At 38.3% G+C, this 19,750-nt stretch overlaps 1 protein-coding gene across 1 annotated transcript in view; it reads right to left on the minus strand.

The window, feature by feature from the left end:
• Positions 1 to 3,310: 3,310 nt before the first annotated feature.
• Positions 3,311 to 19,750, minus strand: part of cfap74 (cilia and flagella associated protein 74) — a 51,545-nt gene continuing 35,105 nt past the window's right edge. Inside the window, exons 15-24 of the mRNA XM_016489125.1 lie at positions 19,337 to 19,403; positions 18,925 to 19,014; positions 18,656 to 18,811; positions 17,632 to 17,701; positions 17,099 to 17,217; positions 15,315 to 15,437; positions 15,102 to 15,223; positions 10,902 to 11,030; positions 4,064 to 4,151; positions 3,311 to 3,409 (exon numbers count right to left, since the gene is read on the minus strand). Coding sequence (XP_016344611.1) covers positions 3,311 to 3,409; positions 4,064 to 4,151; positions 10,902 to 11,030; positions 15,102 to 15,223; positions 15,315 to 15,437; positions 17,099 to 17,217; positions 17,632 to 17,701; positions 18,656 to 18,811; positions 18,925 to 19,014; positions 19,337 to 19,403 — 1,063 coding nt within the window. The remainder of the gene's footprint in view (positions 3,410 to 4,063; positions 4,152 to 10,901; positions 11,031 to 15,101; positions 15,224 to 15,314; positions 15,438 to 17,098; positions 17,218 to 17,631; positions 17,702 to 18,655; positions 18,812 to 18,924; positions 19,015 to 19,336; positions 19,404 to 19,750) is intronic.

A 19,750-nucleotide genomic window follows, 5' to 3' on the forward strand; every position in this document is an offset into this window, starting at 1 on the left:
AAATTTACTGTAGATTTAGTCGACTAAAATCTTATGATATTTAGTCGACTAAAACTAAAAACAATTCAGATGACTAAAATATGACTAAAACTAAATGGCATTTTAGTCAAAAGACTATAACTAAAACTAAATCAAAATTTGCTGTCAAAATTCTTAGTATTTCTGACAAGCAAAATGCCGCTTCTAATGTAAAAACAGGAAAATGGGAGTGCCGTAAACGGTCAAATACATGATATCCAATCAGCTTACCTCATTTTTTGAGGTCAAAACTGACGACATCCACACAAGCAGCGTGCATGTGATGACTGCCCGCTGAATATGCTGCTTTAGCAAATCACGCTGCTTTTTAATGTATCTTTAAAGTAGATCTTCACTTAATAGCATGAAGAGCAAATATTGACACTAACTGTACATTGAGATCAATTTAAACTCTCTTCGATACAGACAACCTGTGTGAGTTATTGTTTTCATGTTTAAAATACGAGCAATAATGAGAATTTCCCTGAATAGCCAAACGATGTGACATTAATTTTTAGAACAGTTCAACAAAAAAAAGGTAATATTTAGTGAACATTTTACATTTTAAATGTAGCCTACATTTTAAACAGAATATTGTCATGTTTGTTATATTTTGCAACGAAATAAAAATAGTTCCAATGAAATCCGTATCATCCGTTGTGCGACTCCAAGCAAGTGGTGTTTAGTTAGTGAACGAATCTGCGGCTTTGAACGATTCGGAGAGTCAGTGATTAATAACCCATTCATAACTACAGCATTTTGCTTCGTTAATGAATGAATGAATGAATGAATGATGCGATGCCTGGCTCATTAAGACAGTGACTTGCCGCCACCTATTGGCGGTTTTATTTTTAGGTTTGAAAATCACTGCTCTACAGCATGATTTCACCATCCAGTTAAGTTTATCAACAATTACCCCATCAAGTTCGGTCAAAAATCTTGGTGTAATCTTTGATGACCAGCTGACTTTCAAAGACCACACTGCAAAAACTCCTTGATCTTGCAGGTTTGCATTGCACAACATCAGAAAGATCATCCCAAGATCAGGAGCATGCTGCACAACTTCTTGTCCAGGCCCTTGTCATTTCTATGCTGGACTTCCGAAGAATGTTAAATGCCCCAGGGGGTACGCCGCTGTAAAAGGTTTGAAAATCACTGCTCTACAGCATGATTTCACCATCCAGTTAAGTTTATCAACAATTACCCCATCAAGTTCGGTCAAAAATCTTGGTGTAATCTTTGATGACCAGCTGACTTTCAAAGACCACACTGCAAAAACTCCTTGATCTTGCAGGTTTGCATTGCACAACATCAGAAAGATCATCCCAAGATCAGGAGCATGCTGCACAACTTCTTGTCCAGGCCCTTGTCATTTCTAGGCTGGACTTCCATCATGCGAAATCAAACCTCTACAAATGATTCAGAATGCAGCGGCATGACTGGTCTTCAACGAGCCCAAAAGGGCCCACGTCACATCTCTATTTATCTCCCTGCACTGGCTATCGGTTGTGGTTTGCATCAAGTTCAAGACATTGATGCTTGCGTATAGAACAGCCCACTCCTACTTCCACTCACTCTTACGAAGCCTGAGATCTACAGGTGAGCATCGCCTTGTGGTACCATCACAGAGAAGCACAAAATCACTTTTCGGAACATTTTTGTTCACTGTTCTTGGCTGGTGGAACGATCTTCCCACCCCCATCCGGAATGCTGAATCCCTGACAATTTTCAAGTGACAGCTGAAAACGTATCTTTTTCGTCAGCTTTTGATTGCATCCTTAAATGAATAAATGTATAATGTAAATGTAGTGAATCTTTTGGACTCTTTGCCGAATCCACATAGTGCCAGGTACACTTTTTATTTACTCCTGAATTTCTGCTACCCTCTTTCAAAGATTTTGTAGTGACAGTACTCCAAATTCAGCTAGGTGAGGACTGTGGAAGTCTGTCCACAACAATGTGGTTTCTTTACAGCAATCTAGCTAACTGGGCTGCCACAAGAGCTCCACAAAGCTCTAATCAAAGGATAGATTGAGATCGTTTGGGGCCACACTGAAAAAATTTGCATTTTAAAATATATGGACCTCATGCATACGTAGCACCATCCTGCAGTAAGTCTGGGTTGTCCAAACCCACTGTTTATTCTATAGCTGCCTAACAATAACATTTGCTCATGCGGTGTAAGGCAAGAACAGTCCCAGAGGGTTGTATTAAATGGCTAGGACCTTGTAATGTTAATCACATATTTGTTAGTTTGGGTTTAAAATGAAGTAGTGCAACACAAATTAAAATAAAACCTAGGTCAGCAGGCTAGTGAGTTGATAGCAATAATCAACAACTGACAACCATTCGGATAATTTCGAACCCTAATTTGAAAGAAAAAATTTGTAAAGTAAGCACTCAGATAGGTGTTTGTCTGCAAAATGGGTATGTAGTTGTGTCAGGGTTCTGCCTTGACACCCTAGCCACAGTGTCTTTGTTTAATGCGCCCGTCGTTTAGCTTTTGTCTACTCCTCATTCTATTAATTGTTCCCACATCTGTGGGAACATTGTTTCTTGTGTGCATTTATTTTCAGTACATTGTGCTTACCAGATTGTTTTGTGCCACATGCATTTGTGTTGTGCTCCTTGTCTGCCACTCTCGCTCGTGTATCTTGATCTTACTCCAGGGATGGGCAAAATTGATCCTGGAAGACCTTGTCCTGCTGAGTTTAGCTCCAACCCTAATCATATACATATGAAACCAACTAATCAATGTTTTCAGGATTACTAGAAGGCTGAAACCAGAGTAGTTTTATCAGAGTTATACCTAAACTCTGCAGCACAGTGGCCTTCCAGGACCAAGTTTTCCTGTCCCTGTCTTAGTCTTGCTATATCCAGTCAAGCCTTGCCCTGTCTTGTTTCAGTATGTGTTTTTTGGTGACATGTAAAGCTTGGAATGTTTTTGTTGGAGGAAACATTTCTGAACTAACTGGCTACTAAATATTATCTTTTTGTTTACAGTATACAGACTACAGAGCCTACATTATGTTTCATTAAACTCATTATAGGACTGATTGGATTTTAGTGTAAATTAATAGAGCTGATTGATTGCCACATTTCTGCTAATTTTCTCAAAAAATCAGCATGTTAATTTGCATGCATCAGGATTATAGTCAGATACAGATATGACTAATGTTATTTGAAGCATTTGATAGTGAGGTGAGGCTGCTGGGGAGGCAATAAGAATCTGGTTATGTGCCAGCACTCTGGTCCGGGCACAGGATTGGGATCAGTAAGAGCCCTGGCGTGACTAAAGAGTCTGACTGAGGAAAAGGATGAGAGGACGTGATGAGATCCTGCTTTCTTCTTTAGCATGTTGAGATAGAGGGATGACAACCAGTGTCCAGTTCTGAGGATTATGGGGGGTTTTATAAACAAGGAAAAGGGCAAAAGTGGTGTAAGATAATACAAGTAATAAATTCCTTTGAGCATGTTGCTTTGCATGCATAGCAAACAGCTGATAAAATGGGTAAAAAAATCCCACAAACCTGCAATGAAGTATGGACCTGAGGGTATTACAGAATTCTATCCTATGTTTAGTAAACATGGTAATTTCACTGAGGAAATGGAAGTTTTTCAAATCATAAGTCAGCAATTGAGAAGTTTCTGTAATACTGAGCCATATCTAGAGACCAGAACATCACAGGCCCCATGTACATCTGGCACGTGATTTTTAATATCTGATTATTTATATAATTATTTGATTGATTGATTGATTGATTGATTGATTACAGAAAATTAGAGGTTTCATTAACTGAAACATATGTAACATGTATATAGTAACCGCATAGCAATGCCTTAGCAAAAACCCAAAATACCTTTGCACCATGGCAGCGATTTATGCATGGACAAAGACACGTAAAAGCAAAAATGAGAGAGTATTAAATTTGCATTCAGCCTTCATGAGAATACAAGCATTAAAATAATGATTGGCAATGAGCCACTAGATGTAAAAATGGGCAGATCTGAAAGATATCCTTACTTTGAGAATGAGACTTCCTACCTGATCAGCTACTTGTACAGTCAGGGGAACCTCCAGAACTCCTGTGTCTTTATTGAAGAAGCTTTTGGCATCTGCATACAAGCTCTGTCTATAAAGAGAAGAAGTTTAAAAAAAAAAAAGTTTTGTCATGACCTCCTCGAGATCTTAAATATTCAGTATTTATTAAACTCGGTATCAGTATTTATTAAAAGTGCATACTGTATACTTCTGCATCATGGTTGAGCAAATGATTTTGGCATATCTTTTTTTTTAATACATTAAAATGCATTTCACACACACAGTGACCTAAACACACTTTTTTATGAGCATATTTTTGATTTCTGAATAAAAATTTATTTTTAATATTTCAGTGATAATATTAAAATACTCCTGTTGTAATACAGAAAAAAAAAACTATCAAATGTGGTGTGACCAACAAAATGTTAACATTCAGAAACATGCATAAACACACACACACACACACACACACACACACACACACATACTGGTTTCCATTTTTTTGTGGGGACATTCCATAGGCGTAATGGTTTTTATACTTTACAAACTTTATTTTCTTTCCCCTTACCCTAAACCTACCGCTCACACAAAATGTTCTCCTATTTTAGATTTTTAAAACACTTCATTCTACTGTATATGACTTATAAGCTTGTTTCCTCGTGGGGACTAAAAAATGTTCCCACAAGGTCAAAATTTACTGGTATTACTCTACTTGTGTGTCCTCATATTGTAAGGAATACCAGGTACACACGGCATTCGAGAAAGCTCTACAGAGTCACACAGATTAAATGGTTTGTGGTCGGCGAGTCAAGATCATTACAAAACAAAGCAGAACAAAAACAGTAATAATTAATATTATTAATAATAATAATTAATATTATTAATAATAATAATTCATGATCTCTGGAGTTGCTAAACAGAGAAATGTGAGTGTGAATAAACAATGTTAATTTTTGGCTGCGCTGTTCCTTTAAGCGTATTATCAGTCATAGACTTTCAAGAACTGCTTCTTCTGAGTTAATGGAATCAGTTGGAGTGGCACTCTTGAATTGGCTTGGCACAGCATTGTGGAACAGCTTTGCGGGACGCCACCCAGCCCATCTGTCGATGGAACAAACACCACTAACAGGAATCTGATTGGATCTTGCTTGTAAATACATCCTGACACTTCCTCTGCTCTAAAAAGCTATTTTTAGCTGACTTGAGCTGAACTAAAACACACTGAGTGTAACACAGATTGAGTACAGTACTTGAGTAAAATATGCATACCCCAATATAACTCCAGTAAACCTGTAAGTACCGCTTTATAATTTTTACTTTAGTTAAAGTGCAAAAGTACTTGATTTTAAATGCATGTACATATTAAAAGTAAAAAGTACTGATAGTTTATTATTATTTTATTTTGTACTTTTATACATTCCATCCTATGTTTCAAGTTAAATTAGGGAGGGAGATGGGGTCTAATGAATTAGATACAGAAACTATAGAGCTTAAATAGGTTAGTGCTCTATCTAACATTACTTTAAATTATTATTAACTTTCCAGCTAATTAAATTATTACTAACCAGCATGAATCAATAAGGACGATTAGTGGAAGCAGATATTTAATGTACTGATCTACAAGTGTTGATTTATCGTGGGACCCCTCTCTGACTGCCACAGTGGAGAAAGGTTTGATCAATTCTATTTAATCTCTGCTGGACAAACACAAATAAATGTCCATCACCCATCTTCAAACTCATTCTAAATGTGTAGGCCAGTTTTTTTTTTTCTCCATCATGTTTGGACTCTAAGCATTTAGAATGTTGCCAAAAGTGTTCTGGTAGTGGGCCACGCTGTGTGTGCCACCTCTGATGTCAACAGCCAGTCACAGCAGTGAAATGGAAAAATGCCAAAGTGCAATCTTCTCATTATTGGAATGGGATAAAAGTACCCATTCAGTAGCTAGTTCCTTGTTCTGAGTCTCCAGCCTGTAAGGAAAGATACATTAACAGATATTTTGAGCCTTCATCTGGCGAGACAACAACAAACGTTGCATGTCCCGAGTCTCCATGCCAGAGAGGCAAAAGCAGAGTGACCAATTTCTGACTCTCTGGTCCAGAGAGGCAGAAATCAATATAGATGCATCTGCAACAAGGTTAGCCATGTGGACCATGGGTAAAAATATTTTCCAGAGACTTCTGGAAACAGATTCTATATTAAATTGCATTATATGTTGTATATATAGCTGATGTCAGTTAATAACAAATATTTTTTTGTTTGATATGTATTAAGGTTCTTCATCTTAATAGTTTCAGAGAAACATTTTATATTTTCATATTTCATATATCATATATTTCGTTTTATATTCCTTGTATTCATTTAGTGAATTTTTATTTTATTATTATTTACTTAACAATCCTCTATGATTCTTCTTTACTGTTAAGGTTTCCCGAGCTTGTGGCCCAAGGTAAAAGGAGGATGGAGTCATCTGACATTCTCACGCTCACCTTAAGTGACCAATATAATTGGTGCTACATGTGAGAACCACTACAAAACTCTATGCAATAATTTTGTTTTGGACTTAATTCGAATAGTTACATAATGTGCCTTTTTAAATCAAGATTTTGTTTATTTGAATGTATAAGGCATTGTATATATGAATGTTTGCCTTCACTAATTCATTTTAATGGTAATAAAGTAAAAATATTCCATATAGTCTCACAGTTAATATAAGTGCACAAAACTGCATGTATAATAATTATTAAAGAATTTTAGATGGAGTTTAGCATGCCAAAAAAAAAAACAGTTGTCATAAAAATGCATCACTGGTCCTAAGAACCACCTTCATTCTTTATAAGCTGCACATACACACACAAACATATTTGTCTCTTATTGTCAGGGTAATGGACTGTGTTGTGCATTTGTTTTGATTCCACGTGGTCCCGGTCCTTGTTTTCCCTCGTGTTTCCTTATGCCCATATTTGGGTCTTCCTGTTCCTGTTCTGATTTTGTTGATTTGTCTCCAGCCGTGTTAATTTAATTTTATCATTTGTGCTCCTTTATAAGCTTGTCTCCTACGTTCATTCGGTGTCCGGTCTCAGTTATCTTTAGTGTGTGTACTCTCCTCGTTTCCTAAGTTTTTTATTAAAAGTTCCTTGTTGCAAAGATTCTCCGAGCCTCCTGCGTTTCCCTGCCTGACACACCGTGACAGAAGACCGGACCGAAACAAGATGAACTGGGCTGAGAACTTTCTCTTTGATTTCCCACAGGAGGGACGGAACTTTGGAGCAGTATGTGGAGGAGTTCCTGAGCATGATATACCTGGTGAGATGGAGCGATTCCATGATTAATGCGTGCTTCTGGATGGGACTAAAAGATGATAATTTGTTTCGAGTCCTGACTACTGATGATTGCCGCAGACCCGTAGCGGAGTTTATAAGTTGTGTTCTTGAGTTAAATAGTTCCATGTTCTTTGTCGACGTGGAGGATCATCATCCTCCTCCCATCCGGAAGCATGTGGACGCTCCAGCTCACCACAAGCCAGCCCCCTCCACATACGGTTCCAATGAGCCCGCTGCTCCCTCAGTGCCGCCCGCGCATCCACAAATTCTCCGAAGCTCCTCATTGGTCCTTAGCCCAGAACTGCCGGCCACGCCTATGTCAAGCCCACCAACCACGCCATTCACCCGTAACCAAAGGAGGATGAGGAGAAAAGGACTGTTCTCCACCCTCATCCTAGCCCCAGAGTCTAGCCCAGAGAAGGCTCCAGTCCCCGAGTCTAGCCCAGAGAGGGCTCCAGTCCCCGAGTCTACCCCAGAGAGGGCTCCAGTCCCCGATTTTAGCCCCAGAGAGGATTCTAGTCCCCGAGTCTAGCACAGAAAGGGCTCCAGTCCCAATGTCCAGCCCAAGGAGGGCTCCAGTCTCCATGTCCAGCCCAAGGAGGGCTCCAGTTCCCACGTTCAGCCCAAGGAGGGCTCCAGTCCCCAAGTCAAGCCCAGGGAGGGCCACAGTTCCCGAGTTAAGCCTACGGAGGGCCTCTGAAACCGACATTCTCCCCAAGGATTTTTTGGGGGGGGGGGTAGTAGCAGTCCATCCGTGGAGGCCGGGCCGAGGCCAGGCTCCCCGAGCTCCCTGTTCCGCCATGGCCTCCTGAACTGTCTGCTCCGCCATGGACTCCTAGTCTGCCTGCTCCGCCCGTGGCCTCCTGGTCTGCCTGCTCCACCGTGGCTTCCTGGTCTGCCTGCTCCACCGTGGCTTCCTGGTCTGCCTGTTCCACCATGGCTTCCTGGTCTGCCTGTTCCACCGTGGCTTCCTGGTCTGCCTGCTCCACCATGGCTTCCTAGTCTGCCTGCTACGCCATGGCTTCCTAGTCTGTCTGATCCGCCATGGGTCCCGGAACGGGTACCACTCTGGAGGCCTGCCATCCCGTGTTTGTCCTAAGGGGTCTCCAGAGCACCCACCCCCCGGGAGGGTGGAGTAAATGTCAGGGTAATGGACTGTGTTGTGTATTTGTTTTGATTCCATGTGGTCCCGGTCTTTGTTTTCCCTCGTGTTTCCTTATGCCCATATTTGGTTCTTCCTGTTCCTGTTCTGATTTTGTTGATTTGTCTCCAGCCGTGTTAATTTAATCTTATCATTTGTGCTCCTTTTATAAGCCTGTCTCCTACGTTCATTCGGTGTCAGTTATCTCAGTTATCTTTAGTGTGTGTACTCTCCTCGTTTCCTCAGTTTTCTATTAAAAGTTCCTTGTTGCAAAGATTCTCAGAGCCTCCTGCGTTTCCCTGCCTGACACACCGTGACACTTATGAACACAAGTGAGAGCTTTGTTGTGATCTTTAAGTGTTTCAATAGATATACATAATCAGCAGCACTCGGGAAACAGCTGTCAGTGTGTGTGACTCAAACAAGCTCTGTCACAGTACACATGGACAGAGAGAATAAGAAAGACAAAAAGAGCATATGCTTTCTAAAAGCAGAAATCAAAGTGAGCTTTCAAAAAGAAGCACTATCTCACAAATATCCTCATCAAGAGAACAAGGAATATAAAGTAACTATAATTTTACATACAGTGTTTCACTGTCTCACAAGCTGAATTTTTAGTCCTTAGCCTCATTTGCATAGACGCTTGGGAAACCGTACGAGTCGGTGTGTGCGTCTCTCAGCGGGGGAGTGTTAACAGCTGCAGCGACTTAATGTAACACACATTAACAATGAAAAATACTTCTAGAGCATTTGTTAACTTTGGTTAATTTCAACATTTATATTTAATACTTTTTAAATAAGGAATCTTTACATTTTGAAAAAAGTATTGCTTATTTTAGTTTATATGTAAGCTAATGTATTAACTAATGTTAATAAATGGAATTGGAGTGACGAGAGAAATGAAACTAGCACAGCTATATAGAAAATATAAAGTATCAATATACAGTTTAGAGTCATTATACATTATTATTGTACATGTCTCTGCAGTGCCTGATGCAGATTGGTTAGTCATGGTATTGAACTTTCAAAAAATAAAAATGAAAATAAAAAATGTTGCCCATGACAACATATCAGTACTATTTTCATATCTCTTGTATCACTTGCACCATTTTTGATTATGTGAGTGTACAGTTACAAATGACTGTAATAAAAATGGCCTCGGAAGAAAGTATTAATTTTATTATATTTATTATATATTAAATGTAAAATCTTACATGGATAGATGGATGGATTAAATTGCAATGTTTGTCTTTTTACTAGGCTGCTGCTAGACAACCCACAAAAGGCTCCAGTGAGAATGAGCCATTTGAGCAGCATTACATAAGAAGGAGTCAAGACAGATCTGTGGGTTTTGGATCACAGGAGAGAGAGAGAGAGAGAGAGAGAGAGCGAGAGAGAGATGAGTGAAAGAGTGCGGACGCTGTTTAATGCTGTTCTAATCTGCATTTTAAAGCTTTCGAAAGCAGATTAATGCAATTTCACTTCTTTCACTGCAGCACGTCAGGCCCACGAAATGTTCTATTAACTTTTATCACGTAATGCTGCTTCATCTGACTTCAAATCAGCTTAGATATCAATATGCTGTTCTGTCTGATGAAAAATGTGGGCGAGGAAAAGGGCACCACACACACGCTTCTCAGCCTCGCTCTCAGGAGCCTACGGTGCTGCAGCACACCGCGTTACAGTTCAGGTTTAAAACTATCTCAGCGGCCTCATTCAAATTCAGCTCCAACTAAATGTCCACATGCTTCTCTCAGGAGCTTTTATTGATGGTTCAAGGTGTTATGTTGTGAGATGTTCCTATGATATAATTTACATTTTTCAAGGAAGGGAACAGTTTATTTTTCACAACCATCATATTTTATGTTATTTTTTGTTTTTGTAACTTTCTCTGAGCAAATCAGTGTTTGCAACAAACGTTATTTCATGATGTATGAAGCATTTAGTGGTAATCAGCAGACCTTTTTAAATGAAACAGTGTTGGAGGTATTACATTACAAATAACAGGCGTTACTGTCAATTTCCATGTTAATTTGGTGCAATTAATTGTGGAAAAAAATTCTGTGTTAAAATGATTAAAGCATTCAGTGCATTCTGCCCCAGCACAGACCTGTACATTATCTTACATTGCATGGAATTGCTTAGTGATGAACATGATGCAGGATGACGACTGACTGTGATGTAGCCTATTAGAATGCAGTTTTATGTTTTCAAATTTCACAGTTTAATAAACAAGAAGTTAATATTACGCTTCAGATAATATTGTCAGTATTGTCTGTTTTTGCTCAATTTTGCCAATGAAAATGGTTCCAAACAAAGCCACAGCAGAATTGTTTCAGAACAACACAGTGGTTATTATTAAATTATTAAGGACTACCTGGGCAGAAATTTCAGCTGAGCACTGAAGCTGGATTTGGCCTGGATAAATCCTGTTTTAGGTAAGATGGACATATGGTTCCTCATCTCTTTACACACCTTGAATGTCAATCTGAGAGCTGTGCTGGCCCTTAAAAGAAAGAAAGAAGAAAAAAACACCAGATATTCACATTCTCGATCAATCAGAAAAACAGACTGAAAGTGGAGACATAAACAGAGAGAACCATTATATTCATATCTGAAAGATGGCTCATTTTCAATTTAATCACAAACACACAATTACACTCGATTGTATAAATGTGATATCCATGGTGTTTTAGGTAAGATTTTAGTTTTAGTAATCTCCACCAAACATTTTCTTCCTACAGCAGAGAGCACATGCTTCACAAATCAACAATTGGACTATATAACCAGAAAAATAAACAAAGTATGAGAAGCAGCTGGCATGTTTATAGCACTCATTCAAACTGACATCGGTAGGACTGTTAAATATGCAGTATTCCCACTATCTATATGGATCTAGAATAGGTGACCCATTTTACCCAATGTTGGGTACTGCCTGCAGCAACAAGCTTAAAGAACAGCAGATATAATGGATGTTCATCCAGGGAATTCTTTAAATAAGTCAGACTATGCACAGCTACACTGAGAGCTTCAGATCATGCAACTCATGCTTGCAAGTTTGACAAGGTTCTACTCACATTTAGTGAAGCAGCTTTAGAGCAATTGATCAGTGACTAAATGCTCAAGCCATCAGCCATCAAAGAAATATTGATGTTGCTCTATAATAATGGTCTGTTATACATATTCTGGATTTATCACAAATCCATTGTACTTACTTTATGTTTATTAAAAAGCTCTCTTACCAATGAGTAATAGAACAGATGGTGTCATACTGTAGGTCAGAAATAGAGTGCAACAATAGGAAATACACCTGCTATCACTGACTACATTTCATGGACATCAGTAATCTAATTATTTACCTTATTCTAAATAAGACAATATTATGATTAAGGTGTTTACATGAGTTACTTTTAGAATATTCCTTTCATGTTCCCGTTTTACATGTTGTAGTACATAGATCGATTAATGGCACACGTCATTACATCCCCCCTCCAGAATTTCACGTATATAGTTCATCTTCGTTATGATGCCAAAGCTTCAAGTGCAGTTAATTCTTTTTCATGCTATACGTGGAAACAGATGACGGCGTTGTTGAAGCCATGCTCTTTTGTTTGACATCAAATGGTTGACCACTTCTGTGTGTGTATCCTGTCACAAAATGCGGCAAAAAGTCCTACACGATGGTGATAATGTGATTAAGGTGTTTACATGTCTATTCTATACTGCACTTTGATAATGCGACTAAATTAGGAATACTCCACGTCTTAATTCGATTTGTGTTTACTTCGAGTATGACTTTAGTCGGATTAAGGTAATCAAAAATCTCTGTTTACATGGTAGATTCTTAATCAGTCATCTAAACATAGATATGTGCCACTATTGTGTAATATAGTATTAGAGGCTTGTATTACTACAATATTTGTTGTATACTTTATTCAAATCTATTTCTGGTAATAATCCCAGACATACGCGTAATTTGTTCCTGCATTATTACATGCATACATAAATATGTTTTAGATTAGTTCAATCACTTGTATCGGCAGTGTGTAAATCAAACACGCACAAACTCCGTATTGAGTGATTCTTATCCTGTGTGAACCGACAATTAATTAATAATTGACTTCTCAATCCAATTGGCTGTTCTGCTCTGACTCCCTCATTGAAAATATGTGAAATTTTTCGGACATTTTTTGTGGAAAAAGTGGAGAAGATTAGAGCTAGTCTTCCTATATTGCCGGATGGGTCTGATATGTCACCAGCCTGTGTAAGGAGTTTTGACCTCTTTGAACAGGTGTCACTGGTGCAAGTTAAGGACATCATTATTCATTTGAAGCCTACATCTGGTGGTTGCGATGTGGTTCCTCTGCGTCTTCTTAAGGAGATGGTGGATTAGTTGGACCAAGTATTACCTCTATTATTAACAGTAGCCTTCAAAACGGTAATGTTCCAACAGGCCTTAAGCAGGCTGTTATTCAGCCGCTTCTTAAAAAGCCTAACTTAGACCTTTTGAATTAAAAAATTACTGCCCCATTTCAAAACTTCCATGCTTATCAAAGATTTTAGAGAAGGTGGTTTATTTACAGCTGATATCATTTTTAAGCAAACATGATAACTTAGATAAATTTCAGTCCAGTTTAGGGCAGGTCATAGTACAGAGTCTGCACTCTTGAGAGTTGTTAATGACCTTCTTTTAATCAGAGATGCAAGTAATGCTGCAGCTCTGATTTTATTGGACTTGAGTGCAGCCTTTGATACAATAGACCAGTGTTTCCCAACCGGGGTGCCGTGGCACCCTGGGGTGCCGTCTGTCGAGAGCAGGGGTGCCGTGTAAAAAATCCTTTTTTAATATTTTTAAATAGCTAAAATGTTCAAAAAAGCATCTATTATATAATATCCATTTCTGATGTCGCCAATAATTAGAGATGCACCGAAATTTCGGCTGCCGAAAATTAGTTCACCGCTCAGGTTTCACTTTCACGTGGAATGACGCTCTGCGTATTATCCGCTCTATGCGTGTGCGCTCCGCTCAGTCGCTCCACTCGTATACCGTTCATGCTCAACGGAACAGCAAAGTCCGCTCAAAAATAGAGCTGACAGGAAACATCGATGTAGTACAGTATTGTTTCTGTCTGCAATAGCCCTACTGTGCTGGACTAAAAAAAGGTTGGGAAACACTGCAATAGACCATGTGATTCTTATTAATCGGTTATCTCATTTGGTTGTAATACATGGGATGGTTTAAAAGTGGTTTAAGTTTTATCCTACTGATAGAGCATTCTCAGTGAAGTATGGTAACTTTGTTTCAACAACTCTGCTTGTCACTTGTGGGGAACACTTTTTAAAGTGGTCATCGGATGCCCATTTTCCACAAGTTGATATCATTAGGGTCTTAATGAAAAGTCTGTAATGTAATTTGGTTAAAATTTCTCAATGGTAGTGTAAAACATCACCCTTTTTACCTTGTCAAAAGCTGTTCTCATGAGACTGTAAACTGTAGCCACATTCGTTGCAGAACTCGCTAACTAGCACATTATTAGGAAAGGCGATTTGCAAAGATTCATGAAAAAACCTTATAATCACTTCTTCTGTAAGTGAAGCTGGATCATGAATCATTTGCGCGAACATAGACTCATTTAGATAGATTGGGGGGTGCCTTCCCTTCAAACACAAAAGTACTACTGCGTCTTCAGCGGCTCAGATGTCGGGAGTAAATGACGACTGCTATGTTCATTATTGCATCCAAAAACAAAACAACTCCATCGCTTAGGAGACATTCTTGTCTACACCTGCTCCAGCGTCGAAACAATGGTGGACTGATGACAGCTCACTCAGGACGGGTCTGTGATAAAACACCGGTCAGTCAACAATCACGGGAGGGGCCTGGGTCTGTGTGATGTCACTCTGCCAAGAATCTGTGAACGGCTTGATCTGAGAAAGTGGTTATGATTTATTGGGATTTAAAAAAAACACTGGGTGGATTTTTATCATTATACTGTAGAGTGGTTGTGTACACACACTGCCAACACACATTTCAGTTCAAACATGTAAGAGTGAATTTAGCATCCGATGACCCCTTTAAGTCATGGTTTTAACTGTCAGTCGGCAGTTGGGCACCTACAATAAATGACTACTCACTGACTTCACCTCCTTCTGGCAGTTTAAAATTCCATCAGCATGTGGCAATACGGGAAAAAGTCAGTGCCAGTCCTTGTACCTTACCCACAATTAGGCGGAAGTTTGGGAAAACGGAAAAAGATTTATAAGGAGTAAAACGGAAGTGCGTGTGGGAAAGGAAATCTAAGTGTTACCTGATGGCTGACGCATGTGGCTGCTGCAGCTTAGTGTGCTGGATTTTATATGCATAGACCGGGTGCGATCGCCAAAATCACAAGAAAATTGGTTCTGCATGGTTTACCGGTCGCAATATATCTCCAGTTCACCTGCTGCAGGTACTTTAAGATTTTAAATTTCTTCCTTACGTAAAGCCACATCGAACTTTCAAACTATCTGGTGATATATAGAGATCAGTGGCTGATATGGATGTTGTGTTGATAAAAATATAGATGGTGCAATTCACCTGCTTTGAACTTCGATGCTGTCCTGATAAAGTCGATCATACATGCAGATTTTTAGGTCAATATTTGGCTTGGTCACCCATACAGGTGCGCTCTCTGCCACCCCACAAACTGAAACCACAATCTATGCATTCAAGAAAACAAGGAGAAAAGTCAAGTTAATCTATTGAGCTGTTAAAGCAAAAATAAAACATTGTTTTATGTGAAAACTATACCGGTTCACAACTAGGTTGAGAAAACGTGATTTGGAAATCCAGTTTTGCCTCCCCTGGAATGGTTGGTGTGAAGATGATGGGTAGTTTGACACTCATAAATGGGCCGACATCACCAACATAAGCCTGCAGAGAGACAATCAATCTGTCACTTTTCCATTTAACTCTCACACCAAAGTGAGATTCACTATGAATAAATTGCAGCTATTCATAGTGGTGTTTCATTGCACAGCATGAAAGGCCCATTCACCAAACACTAATGTTCAGCACAAATGTTCACCTCAGAGAGGATTTAGAATTGTAACAATGGATTCCTATGGAGCTACTCACACAATGGGCAAACATTTGCCCAATGACACAGCAAGAATTTTTTCTTCAGTGAAATACACTTTAATTTTTATCTTTATTTTATCTTTATTTACCAAAGTCTTTGCTGCTTGGCCTAGAGTGCAGCATTATGTACACTGATTCACCACTGTGATCCAGGGACCTGAATTGGGACTCTTTAAGATGTTGATAGCACTTTAAAATAAGGTTTCATTCGTTAACATCAATTAACTATATTAGTTAATATGAACAATATTTATATAGCATTTATTAATCTTAGTTAATATTAATTTCAAAACTTACTAATACATTATTCAAATTTAAAGGGCACCTATTATGCCCTATTTTACAATATGTAATATTGGTCTTGGGTGTCGCCAGAATGTGTGTGAAGTTTCAGCTGAAAATACTCCACAGATCGTTTATTATAACATCTGGAAAATATTATTTTTAAGGCATGTCTACAAAAGAGCTGTTTTGGTGTGTATCACTTTAAATGCAAATGAGTTTAAAGTTGTATCTGTTCATCACAGTTAATGTACTGTGAACTAACATGAACATTTTTATTAACTAACATTAACAAAGATTAATAAATGCTATAAAAAATATATTGTTCATTGTTAGTTCATGTTAGTTAATGCATTAACTAATGTTAACAAAAGGTTACAGTAAAGTGTTACCAAGACGCTGAATGTACTTATCTGGGTATATGTCTGGTTATGGTGCTCTTTGCAATTATTTGATAAACTACTGCTGTCATGTTCAGCAGAAATTTATATTAAAGCTTCCTATTGGTCAAAAATACTTATGATACTGCTCCCTTAGGGTGAAGCTCTTTGTTGTATTAACCATTTGTAAGTCACTTTTGATAAATGTGTATTCAAACAAACAAATAAATAAATAAACAAACTTTAGGACTTGTTACACTGCACTTAACCAAGGGTTATTCTTGTTTTAAACCCTGCTTTTAAACCCAATTAAAAGGTACATTTCACACTTATAATTTAGCAATGCTTTTTACCCGGGGTTATGAAACCCTGTTACGGAGCAGGGTTAACAATGTTTTTGGGGATTAGCAACAGACAAAAAGAGACTGTTTAATTTTTACCTTTCCAAAGTCCATTCAGGAAAAATTCTATATATAACATGAGGATGCCGAATGCTAGAGCCATTATGTAAACACTTTACATGCTGCATTTGTCCAATCAATGACACTGACATGCAAAAATACACAAATAAGAATGTTAACCCTGGGTTTAGACATGTTCAGTCTGAAATGTCAGTTTGTGAATACCCAGGATTAATTGTTATTGGTAAATTACGAGCAGTGTGAAACCTGAAGCCAGTTCAATGTAACCCAGTATTCAATGTACCAGGATTAATTACTTGTTTTACATGATTTTTTTTGGCTTTCCTGATTTGTTTTCTTAAATGTGTGTAAATGGTCAATGCGTTTATACCTCTCCAATGCTAAACTCAGTTGGCTCAAAGCTGCTCTGCTGCTCCACTGTAGTATCCACTAATCCTGGATCAGCCATCAGAACCTCATCAGGACTACGACTGCTGACAGGAGACACACCTATCATTACAGGCAAGGAGAATTTACTATTAAAAATAATTACAAAATGAATACATCTATGTAGGTATGCAAAAAAACATCTATTAATATACAATTACGTAAAATTAAGATACAATTTTTTAGACGCAAGGCAATGTCAGCACAATTTGTTTTGACTGATTATTTTTGTTTTGGATGCCGGTTGCACAAGGGGTTAAGTCATTGCTCAAAGAGCCTAGTAAGAACGCAGGCCTATTACAAATTATACAGTCACATCAACATGGACGTTATGTTGACATTGTCATTATTTTTTACATGTTTGCAACTAAAATGACCACAATTACAACTCTATTACTGCAAAAAACACTATACTACAGGAGAAAAGCATTGTGTTACCTGGTTCCATGTGAGCAGTGTCTCCTGTGTTCTTTGTGCCTGATGGAATTTCTGCTGTGTTCTCTACATTTACACTGGGCATCTCAGCACTGTCAGTTTTACCAGAAACCTGGGCAGAGAGATTGACTATAAAAATAAAATCTTAGCCCAAAGACCTGCTCTTTGCCCAACTGTTAATCAATGTTATTATGTACAACTGCTTGCCTTCATAATTAGGACTGTCATCAATGTAACTAACACATATTACTGTACACTGTAGCTAATGGGTGAATTTCATGAAACCTGTCAAGAACTGTCCAAAGAAGTGTTTGCAAAATGTGACCTGATCATAGAGTTGCCAGCTGTCCTGTGTTGGCAGGAATGTTAATTTTTTTTGGCTAAAGTGACTTTGTTATAATGGAGTCTGTTGTCCCTTATCCTCCACCATGTGTAATTGAAATCCTGTGTAAACCTTACGTTGTTATGACAAATCGGTGTACGTTATTATTATTATTTCATTATTTTAAACAGCTGCACACAGGAATCAGCACAGAAGTCAAACATTTAATACAATTCTTATGAAAATTGTACATAAATTGTAGAAATGCATATACAATTTGTGTGTTTGATTGCACTTGTGAAGGTCTAAATTTTGCAGAGAAATATGGCCTTACTCTTTAAAAGGCATATAATTTGGACAAATCATCTAATAATGTTATATCTACAAATGTCAACAGGTTTCCGTGAGGGTTTGGGTCAGGCGTGTAGTATCATTGCCTTGAAGTAACGAGTCTATGGGATGTCTCTGTGTTGGTGTATGTTTCCTGTAACATAAAATATGCATCTGTTTGAAGTAATACACCAACATATCTGCACTGGCACTATTCCACCACCTTTAGCATATCTGGGGGTTAGAAAGCTGGCACCCCTACCTGAACATATTTTTGTGAGATTCACCCTTTTAGAAAAATTAACATAACCAAACATCGTGACTATCTTCCTCTCAGTTCATTTATGACCCCAGTGGCCTTTAAACAAGGCACTACCAGAGGAAATATTCTATAGATGTTTCAGTGTTGTTCACCAGTGTTGTGAAGGATTGCTGAAGGGGGCCGTTGGTGATGGGGGTCAGCATGTAACCAGTGCCTAGGGCTCCTCTGTTGGTTAAGGTGATTACTCGTGAAACATTCTGTCCAACCACATGAGTACCAAAATCCACAAGACATTGATCAACAACCACCTGGTAAAAAAATAAGATATCTGATTTTTTGGGGGGGAAAAAAACATATTAACAGCTCCTCAAAAGCTCCTTATCTTCTATAAAACCTGTGATGGATAATGTAATTTCCTTACCTCACATTTTTTCTTGGAGCACTTAATGGAAACAGAAAAAGGGCCAGTAGCTGACTGAAAATGGATCATTCCACCCAAATCCACATCAAGCTGAAACAAATATTGAATATTTATTACTAAGCATTCCACAATCAGTTTCATTATATTTACAACAGTGTGTGTGAGAGAGAGAGAGAGAGAACGAGAAAGAAAGAAATTAAAATGTTCAACTGAAATTATAGGTTTCATCTAATAATTTTTTTGCTCATATGCAGTGATATAATAATAAAAAAACAATGTTACAGAATTTCATCTTATTTTCTCTGGCAATACATCACAGGGACGTGTAGTGGCTACAGAGTAAAGCAAAGAAATATATTTCCTGTGACAAACACTAGAGGTGATGCAAATATAAAGTGGGGAAAAACATTACCAAAGGTCTAAATATAACCTCCAGTTCACAAGCCATGCCTGCAGACATGGGCCCTGGTGGCTCAAAACTGAAAAAAAAGGTCACAGATTTATTGAATTAGAAAATAAAAGCAAACAGACTTATAGTGAAATTTGTAATTCGGGTTTCACTTTATTTTGATGGTCCCTTTAAAGGGGTCATATGATGCGATTTAAATTTTTCATTTCTCTTTGGAGTGTTACAAGCTCTTGGTGCATAAAGAAGATCTGTAAAGTTGCAAAGACTAAAGTCTCAAATCCAAAGAGATATTCTTTATAAAAGTTAAGAGTCAGCCACGCCTACCTAAAACGCTTTCGTTCTAACACGCCCCCACATGTCTACGTCACAATGTGGGAAGATTTGCATAACGCCGCCCAAATGTTCACGCAAAGAAAG

Source organism: Sinocyclocheilus anshuiensis, unplaced genomic scaffold (assembly GCF_001515605.1).
Source record: "Sinocyclocheilus anshuiensis isolate Anshui unplaced genomic scaffold, SAMN03320099.WGS_v1.1 scaffold2751, whole genome shotgun sequence".
NCBI lineage: Eukaryota > Metazoa > Chordata > Actinopteri > Cypriniformes > Cyprinidae > Sinocyclocheilus > Sinocyclocheilus anshuiensis.